This window comes from Cyprinus carpio, chromosome B21 (genome assembly GCF_018340385.1).
Source record: "Cyprinus carpio isolate SPL01 chromosome B21, ASM1834038v1, whole genome shotgun sequence".
Lineage (NCBI taxonomy): Eukaryota > Metazoa > Chordata > Actinopteri > Cypriniformes > Cyprinidae > Cyprinus > Cyprinus carpio.
Window position 1 is genome coordinate 19194763 of NC_056617.1, and position 11872 is coordinate 19206634.

An 11872-nucleotide genomic window follows, 5' to 3' on the forward strand; every position below is an offset into this window, starting at 1 on the left:
GCATTCTCTACTATGACTGGGCACTATGAGTATCTGGACAGTCTGTCAGTATTCCCACCAGCTATATCCCAAAGCCGAAAAGTGTGAGCTCCACCAGGAGACTGTATCATTCCGCTTGTACGTGATCAGTCCGGGAGGGGTACCCATGGATGACAAGAAGGTTCAAGCTGTTGTCAACTGGTATCTACCTGTCATTTACAACTTCAGTACCATATCAGCTCCCATAACTCTGAGATTCATTCGCAACTTCAGTACCATAGCAGCTCCCATGACTTCAATGGTGAAAAAGGGTACTCAGCGCATGCCCCCGAATGGTTTTCAGCAGGCCCGTTCCGCCTTTCCTCACTCCAGCACACTCAGTCCCACTGAGCAAAATTATTGCGAGATGGGTATTGAGAACTTCTGCCGAAGTCTCGGAGTATCTGACAATCAGCCAGAGACTCAATCACGACAGGCAAGGTGGTCAGCTGTCTTTTACTCGATTCTCCAGCCAAAGATCCATCCTCCATATACATCATTATCGCCACCCATTCAATGGGACATGCATAACTGAGCACAGACGCTTAAACCCACCGAATACCACACAGCCGGAACACTCCACCTAACCTCACCTTCGTACTGATAGCCCTCACGACAAAGAATCATAGTAGTTCACTATGAAAATCTGCCCAGCCTTTTTCTATCTGCCCGCCGTAGTGATACGATCTATGCCTGTCTGAGCCTACGTTGTTATTATAATAAAGCTGCACATGGATCCAAACACACACTGTCTCTGCGTACAGTATGTTATTCTAAAAGTCATTTTTATTATTAATATGGTTGAACTGGATAATGAAAGTGTAAGCAATAAAGGACAATAGTTCAAAGAAAAGGATTCGAAAAGTTTTGTTTTGTGTTAACATTATTGCAGGTTTGTGTCATTCTGATGTTCTGCCTTTAACATTTTTTTTTATTTGTTTATTGTGATGAATACTGAACAAACAGTTTGTTTGTTCTTTCTCTGTAAGATGACATGAGATGACATTTTAGTCTAGAACTACAAACCCCGATTCCCAAAAAATTTTGGGACATCCTGTACAAATTGTGAGTAAAAAAAGGATTGGAATAATTTACAAATCTCATAAACTTATATTTATTCACAATAGAATATAGATAACATAAGATCAAATGTTGAAAGTGTGAAGATCATTTCTGCGAAATCGTCATGCCAAATATTGGCTCATTTTGGATGTCATGAGAGACTTACACATTCACCAAAAAACAGTTTTGGATCATGGTACCAAGTATAGAGGTCACGGAGATCAGCTTGGAGGACCAATTGACAACACTTACGTAAGGTCAATTGGCAACATGATTAGGGTAGTAAAAAAGAGCCTCTCAGAGGTGGGCAGTGTCTCTCAGAAGTCAAGGATGGGCAGAGGATCCACCATTTCCCCTAAGGTTTTGGTCGCGGGCGAAAAAATTGTGTGTTGCTCAATATCCAGAAGCTGCGAGTTTCCAAAGAAAAAAAGCAAAAGGAGTTATGAAGTTATCATCATCTAACATAGTGGCATAAATATATCACTCCAAAAGATTCAAAGAATTTCTGGGTTAACGATCTCTGTGTCGTATATTTAATCAAGGCCGAAAACCATACTGGTAGGCCCCATGACTCTTCGGGCCCTTAGAACGGCACTGCATCACATAACAGGAATTTAGCACTTGTACTGGAAATCACAACATAAGGCTCAAGAATGACCTTTCCACAGAAAACATCGTCTCTGTGAACACAGTAGTGCCGGTTTGTTTCAATTCCGCCGTTTGCCAGCGGTAAAAATACTCTATAGGTCACGAAAAAGAAAGCCTTTTTCTTTCATACGGTTTTAAACCATGATCCAGAGAAGCACAGGCTTCGTTTAGGATCTCTGGGCCAAAGGCTCATCATTAAAAATGGACATTTTCTGTATGTGGTTAAGTGGGAAAAAACATGTTCTCAGTTGAATCAGCACAAGAAGTAAAAATCGTCGGTGAAGTCCATCTGTTCCATCGCCGTTGGGCTAAAACTGGACGGGTCAGTGTTCAAGCCGGATCTAAAACATTGATCCAGGACAAACCCAGGTTGTTTTAGTCATGTGCGCGGATCAGTTCGCAGGAAGCCTGCATCTCTGCATGGTTTATGGGGTTGCGATGACGTGCATGTGGCATGGGCAGATTACACATCTGGAAAAGGCATCATCAGGCTGAATGAGGTTATTATATCCAAGTTCTCTAGAAGACCATATGCTCCCATCGCAGACGTCGTCTCTTTCAGGGCAAGACCCTTGGATTTTCCAACATGACAATGCCAGACCCCATACGTGCATCAATTATTCAACATCATGGCTGCGTAGAACAAGGATTGCGGGTTACTGAAAATGGCCAGCCTGCAGTCCAGATCTTTCACCCATAGAAAACATTTGGCCGCATCATAAAGAGGAAGATGCGACAAGAAGACCTAAGACAGTTTGTGCAACTAGGAAAATATCCGGGTATAGACAAAGAAGGGGGACAAAAACATTCAATATTTCCTAAACTTGAAGCACAAACTATGTCTCCCGGCCGTCAGTCTCCTTCAGAGAACAGTTTGCAGACTTGTGGTATAAAAAGAAGAGGGGATGCCACACAGTGGTAAACATGGCCTTGTCCCAACTTCCCCACTTTTTTGAGATGGTGTTGATTGCCATGGAACCATTTAAAAAATCAACTTAATTTTCCCTTGACAAGGATAACAGTTTTCTCATGTTTCAATATTTTGAATATTTGTCATGTCCTATGGTGTATTCTGAATTAAAATATTGAAATTGTGAAACTTCCACATCACTGCATTCTGTTTTTATTCACAATAGTGTACATGATGTCCCACTTTTTTGGAATCGGGTTTGTACAGTAAGATCATGTTCACACAGTGCACACAACGCTCTACTCTTGCACTTACTTCCTACTTTCTTTCAATATGGGACACAGGGAGGAATGTTGGCAGTCAAATATCATGGGGGGTAAACAAAGTAACTTGGTGTTACTTTTATAAACAGTAGCATAAAAGTACAATGTAAATGAAAAAGTAATGCTTAAACCCCAAATTTCCAGAAACAGTTGAGGACATTCTGTAAAATGCAATAAAATCAAGAATATGTTTATTTGTTAAAAGGGTCATATGAACGTTTGCTAAAAAACAACATTATATCTGTGTATTTAGTATATATACATGTGTTTATGCGGTTGTAAGTTCAAAAAACACAATTTTCCATATAATGTACATTATGTTGCTACTTCTCATGCCCCTGCATTTCTGAAATGTCGATTTTATGACAAAGCTCATTGTTCTAAAAAGCAACGGTGCTCTTAAGCGAGGTGGGTGAATGCCTTAAGCGTGTGATGGAAATGTTACGCCCCTCACCATACTGTGATGCCGTGTGTCCCGAAACGATGAAAAAAATAAACGAGGCACCCATTACAAAACAAGGCTTTGTTTCATCCAGTGGGGACATAATTACTGATTATAATGACTTATACTGTCTTTTTTTATACACACAACAGCAAGAATAAAAGTTATGCCTTCTTTCTTTGCGTGAACATTTGGGCGGCGTTATGCAATATCTTCCCACATCGTTATCATAGTTTTTTTAAGTGGGGGTGTGTGTAGAATGACCGTTTTAGGTAGGAGTGTTTGACAGACTTTTATAAAGAATATCTCTTCTTTGGATTTGACAGTTCTTACAGATCTTCTTTATGCACCAAGAGCTTGTAACACTCCAAAGGGGAAACAAAGAAATTGAATTCACATCATATGACCCCTTTAATTCTCTTTGGTACAAAAAATAAGTACAAAGAACATATTTCCAAAGTTTTCACTGACCAACGTAAATATATTTTTATAAATATTAACAAATTTTAATTTTGATGGCTGCAACACACTACCATTAAAAGTAATAATGGTTAGAATATAGAATATCCATGTTAAACTGTTTTGGAACCAGTTCACAGTAAAGCAGGTGAATTGGTAATAGGTGAGAGGGATCTTGTTTGGAGCGTATAAAAAAGAGCATCTTCATCTTTGCAAGCAAAGAAGCTGAATCAGGGCTTACCACTTGTGCCAAATTTCATGGTAGAAGTGTAATTTTGGAAAGCAAAATCAAATGTTAGGTCTTTTCCTACGTATTATATATAATAATGCAAAAAGATCCAGGGAATACAGAGAAATCTCAGCGTGTGTAGGGCAAAGCAGGAAAGCTCAGGTGAATATGCATGACCTTTGAGCCCTCAGATGGCATTGCAAAAGAAACCGTCATTTACTGCGTTGTAATATAGCCACATGGGCTCAGGAAGTACCTTCAGAAAAGTACTGCTGTCAACAAAACAGTCTGTCTGCGCTTTCATCAAGAAACTGCAACTTAAATCTCTGTTAATCTCTAGGAGACGTTCTATTTGGCAATTCTATGCAGTGAATACTGCCGGGTTCTCTGGCCAGAGCTAATCTCAGATAGTCAAAACACAGTGAAAATGTGTGCTTTGGTAGATAAGTCCACATTTCGATTTATTTCTGTGAAAAATTATGTATGGGGGGTTGGTTAGTGGGGTGGGGGAGTCTCAGTCCCAAAGACCAAAGGGCTCATCCATGACTCTTTTTCCAAGATAGCCTACATAATGTTGAAACAAGACTTCACTTTAAACCCTTAAAATAAAGAAAATTTCTGCAATTAACTTTAACTTGTCATGTATGTTTGACTCTTTGTCTACCTTGAGCCACAAAAGGCATTTCCAAAAAGCGGGAGTCCAATGACCATAAACAGCAAAGCCTGCATTGACTGTTGCGCTCTTTACAAATTCGAATGTTGCAACTTCAAACGTCAGGTTTTATCGGCAGGCTACTTGTAATGCTGATTGGCTCTCGACTGCTTTCTTTCCACAGATGTTGACATGCCATGTTTCTTTCTGAGTTGAAGATGTGTTGAATGGTGCACGCGAGCCATCACGAGTTCACGGAGTGGGATCGTGAAAATACTCTGTGATAAGTATTTTCAAGCGCATTACACCATTTAATTCTGCTACTGCACCTTCACACAAACCACTGTATTCCGCCCAGAGAGGGACGGTGGGCTGCAACACATTGATTCATTTGGGTGGCACTTTTGGTACTGCTTTTGACATTTTTGCAATAAATAAATGATTTATAAGTGAATTGGGTAATCACTTTACAATAAGGTTCATTAGTTAACATTAGTTAACATGACCTAAGAGATGAACAATACTTCTACTGCATTTATTAAATCTTAGTTAATGCTAATTTCAGCTATTTACTAATGCCTTTTTAAAATGCACAAGATTGTGCGGCTTTGTTAACGATAGTGTAATGCACTGTGAGCTAACAAGAACTAATGATGAACTGATTTGTATTTTTATTAACTAACGAAGTAAATATAAATGATGAATAAATACTGTAATAAATCCATTTGTTCATGTGTTTGTTCATGTTAATTGTAATACATTAAACTAATGTTAACAAGTTGACACCTTACTGATAAGTGGTAACCAAATATTTTAATGCTATATGATTACGAAAAGTGGTTATTTTTAATTTTATTATTCATATCCTATTTAATATTTCGCCATAAAATGGGGTATGGTTTAGGTTTGGGGAAGTTACAGGGAGTCATATGATGTGATATTCAAGTTTTTCCTTTCTCTTTTAGAGTCGTTACAAGTTCTTGGTGCACATAAAGAAGATCTAAAAGACTAAAGTCTCCCAAATCCAAATTCGATATTCTTTATAAAAGTTAAGACTTGTTAAGACACCCACCCACATATCTATGTCATGATGTGGGGATAATTCTTTATGAAAGTGAAAAGTGGAAAGTGAAAGTTACGTGACATTCAGCAAAGTATGGTGACCCATACTCAAGAATTTGTGCTCTGTCAGTTATAAACCCATCCGAAGTGACCAATCAGTAGGGATGTGAACACACACCACACTGTGAACACACATCCCCGGCAGCAAGTGAGGCAGCCCATTATGCTGCGGCGCCCGACGGGAGCAGTTCGCGGGGTTCAGTGCCTTGCTTCAAGGGCACCTAAAGTCTGGTATTGAGGGGGAGTAGGGGGGGGGGGGGAGCGCTGTACATTCATTACTCCCCCCACCACAATTCACTGGACGGCTCCGTAGACATCGAAACTCACAAAACCCTTCGCTGGGAGTGCCGACTCTCTAACATAGGCCACGACTCCTGTATAAAAGTTAAGGCTAAGTTAGCACCCCCCCACATGTCTATGGTCACGATGTGGAATATTTGCATAACACTGCGAAATGGTCCATGCAAAGAAAGGAAGGCCGTAACAATTTGCTTCTCACTGTAGTAGTGTTGGTGTCCGCCGGAACTCCACGTTGTGGATACAGCTGTTTCGTTGTGGGAAAAGCCGAATCAAATAATTTAGTTTTGGCGCTTCCACTAAGAGGGACACAACTAGAAATCTAGTGGTTAATTTGTACTTTAAAACACTGTCTCACCACCACACGCACAGTTCACACCCAAATATATCAGATGTGAGCAGCACCTTTTATGGAGTGACTGTTTCCTGACTCCTGGGAGAGAAGACTACAAATGCCGGCTGTTTCTGACCCACATTCTGTAAGTACATTACATATGGTAAAAGATTTGCCACTGATGATTCAAAATGTGAGCAAACAACACAACCTAGGTTTGTGCGCAGTATAGTATAGTCACTTGTTGTTTGTTGTTTCTTCATCCACACAATGCAGACATGGTTTTATGTTTATGCAGTGTGATGCAACGCAACACACATCTGTTAAAAACAGGGTATAAGTCATTATAATCAGTAATTATGTCCCAATAGGAATGCACCAAAGCCTCGTTTGTAAATGGGTTTTTATGGTTTTTTGTCTTGTCTCGCTGGTGTTCTGACCGGGACATGCATCACAGTATGGCAAGGGGCGTAACATTTCCGTCACACGCTTGAGGTATTCAGCCAATCACAAAGCACTGAATAGCTGGCCAATCATAAGGCAATACAACTCAAGCGATTTTCAGAGACCGATGAGCTTCTTTGTAAAAAAGACGCGAGGCCAATAGAGGAAAGACAATAATGTTAACAGTATGTGTAAAATAATATGGTTTCTAAAACCTTAAACCACATAGACACATTTCATTACACCAAATACATACCACAATCACTACGACACATAAATGACCCTCCTTTTAGGTTAAATCGCTTATTGAGACATGAAAAATGATAACAAATGCATTGTATAACCATATCTTAATGGATATCACTTCCATTCTAAACCAGGCTAAAGACCAGCTAACCAGCTTATAGGCTGGTTTTTTAGCAGTTTTTTTTTTCGCAGCTAGGATAAATTATATGTAAATATTTTATGTTTTTTTAGCTAAAGTGATTTGTACGTTTTTAAACATTGAAATACATCTAAATTGTATGTTTTTTAGTATTCAAGAAAAATTACGCAAAAAATGAAAGTTTTGTGCTTGAAATGTTACGTATTAATACCTACGTACTGTATAAACAACGAGAACAGGCTTGCAGTGACAGAAGCAAAAGCAAATGTCTATCATGGTATGGGGTTGCATTGGTGCAAATGGCATGGGTGACTGGCTTATGTGCGAAGGTACCATTGACATGGATGGCATATATTGGAATTATACAGAGAAATATACTGCCATTTAAGAGTCTCTCGTCTTTCAATGGAAAGTCCATGGTATTTAGATCGCAAGACAATGCCAGCTCTCATTCTGCATTGCTACACACAGTGTGGAATGTGTAGAGACACAGTCCAAGATATGACTCCCACTGAAAATGTATGACCCAGTCATGAAAAGGAGAATAAGACAACAAATGTCAACAGCCTGCTGAACATCTGAATCTTGTATCAAGCGGATTGGACAAAAATTTTCACTCGCAAAACTTTCAACAATTAGTATCCTTAATTGCCAACAATGAAACATTGATAATATTAAAAGGAAAGTTGATGTGACACAGTGTTTTAAACATCCTCTGTCCCCAATGTATGTATATTGTATATATTGTTAAAGTGAAAGTGAAAGTGACAGGACAGTGATGTGACATACAGCCAAGTATGGGTGACCCATACTCAGAATTTGTGCTCTGCATTTTAAACCATCCAAAGTGCACACACACACAGCACGTGAACACACACACACCTTGAATACAAACCCGGAGCAGTGGGCAGCCATTTATGCTGCGGCGCCCGGGGAGCAGTTGGGGGTTCGGTGCCTTGCTCAAGGGTACCTCAGTCATGGTATTGAAGATGAGAGATAGAAGCGCTGTACATACACTCCCCCCATCAAAAATTCCTGCCGGCCCGAGACTCGAACTGTAGCTATATTTGCAAAATAAAACTTTAAGTTTGTAAGTGAAAAACATTGGAATTTTTTTCTTTGTACTTTAGTCAATTAAATAAAAGTTAAAGATAATGAACAAGATAACATATTCCTTGATTTTATTGCATATCACAAAACAGCACAACTTTTCTGGAATTGGGGTTGTAGTTACTTGAAAAAAAGGTAAAACCGATTATGTAATTCACATGACTTGTAATGCATTACCTCCAATGCTTGCTTACAATATCCACTGTGCATCTGTTGGGTTTATTATATCTATTTTATAATCATCACTGTCAGAAATCACTGCCAAAGCTGGATGACACATGGACAGATAAAAAAACGAGCAGCTCTGTTTGGGATGGGAGGAATGAGCTGAAAGAAGTGTGAAGCTGGACCACCACAGGACCTGAAGGGAGCCAAACAATTCCTCATTAAAGTAAGAATTTGATTAACTCAAGCTATCATCACGCTTCTCACCAATTATTATTAGGGCTGAATCACAGCATAGTGATATAAATTAGGTAGGTGACACTTTAGTTTATGACCAATTCTCACTGCTAACTAGCATGCATATTACTAGCATATTGGTTAATCCACCCACACCTAAATTTAACAACCACCTTACTAACTATTAACAAGCAGCAGTTTAGGAGATTATTGAGGCAAAAGTTATAGTTAATAGTTAATAGTGAGAATTGGACCATAAATTAAAGTGTGACCATTAGATAAGTTATGTTTATGCTACTAACCATAGAAACATCTGATGAAAATAATATGAAAATGACATTTTCCTCTAAATGATTTAGTATTGTCAAATTGGCAAATCAATAACAAAGTTTCTCAATAAGAGTGAAATCCACACCAATTTGAAATTTATGAAAAACCATACTTTAAAAAGAAGAAGAAGAAGAAAAGAAAACTCACCCTAAAATGATTGCCAAATTTGCTGGAAATTAGACAATGCATTGGTATGGTAATGAAAAAAAAGATTAATTTTCTTAATTTAATTGGCCTGTATGTTGTAAGCACAATGATTAAATGTCTCAAAACATTCTGAAGACATTGCAAAGGTAACCCAAATATCTTTATTTGAATAAATCATTTATATAAAGAGTTTTGGGATATACCTTTGGTATGAAGAGTTGTATTCATACTGTGTTGATGGTTTAAGAGTGAATAAAAAAGTATTATACACTATTAAAAATAAAGGTGCTTTAAAAGGTGCTTCACATGCCATAGAAGAACCATTTTTGGTTCCACAAAGAACCATTCAGTCAAAGGATCTTTGAGGAACAATCTCTTTCTTACTTTTTTATAATCAGAAGACCCTTTTTTCACTACAAGAACCTTTTGTGAAACAGAAAAGTTCTTCAGATGTTAAAGGTTTTTTTATGGACCCATTTAGACAAAAAGGTTTTTCTATGGCAACATGAAGCACCTTTATTTTTAAGAGTGTAACATCCCCTAGCACAGAACATTTGTAAAATGTTAAACAATTGAGAATTATTAGACTAAACATTGTCACATTAGACATGGTGCCTCTGTTGAAGATGTCATCTGTAACCATAGAACTTGGTGTGGTATTATCTCTGTGTTTGTCAATTCATATTTATATCTTTTTTCCAAGTTAACAATGCCTCCTTTACCTCAATGCTAATATAATTTAAAACATGCTCACATAACAAATATTATTATTTCTTTCTCACAGATATTAATAAGATTCAATGATAAAATCAAGTCCTTGTCATTAGGAGAGATGATCATTAAGGAAAATTGTGTTGTCCAGCTTCGGTCTGAATTCAAGAAGTGGAATGATGGTCTTAATGACACAAAGACGTCCTGTCAGTACATTTTCAAATTTAATACTTGCTGATATTCAGACCAACAGCACGACTGTGAAATGATATTGTTTAATAAACAAGTTAATATTGAGTCACTTACATTTCAGACTTAGTGACACAATTTCTTTCTTTGCTCTGACAACAAAGTAAAAGCAGATACAAACAGTGAAAAGTGCTGTTGGACTGAACATTAGCACCATTTTGAACCTTTTTTGAAAGCTTTTATAAGACTTTTTTTTTCGTTCTTATATTTAAAAAATCCCTCTTGCTCCCAAAAAGTTGACAGTTCGAAGGAGCTTAGCCAGAATTACAGAGGAAGAGAGCTGCCCGGCTTCAGCAACTACAGAATTTTTGAGATGATTTTGCAGGACCGTGTGGCTAAACTTAAAGAGCCAGCCATCGAATCACTCAATTCCATTAAAGGTACTGTTACACATCTTTGTTCAACTAGAAAACTAAAATCAAAGCATTACTGTACACTTAGAATGTTGTTGTAGTATCATATCTGAATTATTAAGCCTAAAATATTTGTGGCTGTTTGTCTTTTTTGTTTTACTTTTGAAGACATTATTCTCAAGCAATTCACTGACGTGTCTCACCAGTGTTTCCAAAAACTTTCCCTGTTCTTCTAAATACCACTATGGTAAATATTGCTCCATATTTGTGTCAAAGGCCATGTGCTCACTGTAAAGTTTAAGGAGTGACAACCGCATTTAAAAATGGAAGTGAATCTAAATCCCCTAAATTACAGTTTCATGTGTGTACGGAACAGAACTCACTCTCAAAACTGCGATGATTGACATTGTTGTAACCATATCAACATTTTGCTGTCTCATGCACTTTATATCCACTTTTTTGACAAAAGTAATATTACAGTAATTTTATGATGTTTTGTTCATGTTTGGAAGGTTGCTCAGCAGAGCGTGCTCTTCAAGGGTTGCCATGTCCACTTATTATAAGCATCACTTATTACATTGTGTCTTTGGACTTATTGTTTTGGGCTAGGCTTATAAAGCGATAAAGAAGGCAAGTGAAGGCCGCTATATTTTGGTATGTGGCTTAACTCCAAGTTAACACATTTGGATTTGAATTTATTTTGAGTTTGCTCTTGTTTATTGTTGCTGTTGTTTTATTTTATTTTTTTCTAGCAAGATTAGGCAACACTAGCGAGTCAAAGCGTACCCTATGATTTCTTTCACCACACATACAGAAAATATAACTCTTATATGCATTTAAATACATCATTAATAGCTAGTTGTTCAGTTTGGTTCCATGCAAACTGCATAGAATTTCTGAAAATGCGGTTGTCACTAGCTGCATTTTTTGGGGGAGTCAATTCAGTTGTAGAATACGTAACCTCGGTTCCCTTAGATAAGGGAATGAGCATTGTGTCAAGGGATGCTATGGGGAATCTTATATTTACTCTGAATACTCAAACCTGATTTGTTCACATTTGTGTAGCTGCATGAACAAATGACACATCAGCCCACCAAAAGGGGTGGGGCCAACTACTATATATTAGCTCTGAGCGCCATTTCATCAGAATCTTTTGACTGATTTGACAGTTGTAGACGCGCATGCAGCTTTATAGCAGCACAACTGTGAAATTATATTGTTTAATAAACAAGACGTTAATATACT

General features: G+C 37.9%; 1 protein-coding gene across 1 annotated transcript; it reads left to right on the top strand.

The window, feature by feature from the left end:
- The first annotated feature begins 10145 nt into the window (after positions 1-10145).
- LOC122141303 (interferon-induced GTP-binding protein Mx1-like) lies at positions 10146-10863 on the top strand. The gene is made up of 3 exons (XM_042748371.1): positions 10146-10231; positions 10511-10654; positions 10796-10863. The coding sequence occupies exons 1-3, from the start codon at positions 10147-10149 to the stop codon at positions 10861-10863; spliced, it is 297 nt and encodes a 98-aa protein (XP_042604305.1). The 5' UTR covers position 10146.
- The last annotated feature ends 1009 nt before the right edge of the window (positions 10864-11872 follow it).

Excerpts from the sequence above, each read along its gene's own strand:
- LOC122141303 (XM_042748371.1), top strand. The coding sequence starts at position 10,147 with ATGATCATTAAGGAAAATTGTGTTGTCCAGCTTCGGTCTGAATTCAAG. Across the intron at positions 10,232-10,510 it reads TAATGACACAAAGACGTCCT|TTGACAGTTCGAAGGAGCTT; the intron begins GTCAGTACATTT and ends GCTCCCAAAAAG. Across the intron at positions 10,655-10,795 it reads ATCACTCAATTCCATTAAAG|ACATTATTCTCAAGCAATTC; the intron begins GTACTGTTACAC and ends TTACTTTTGAAG.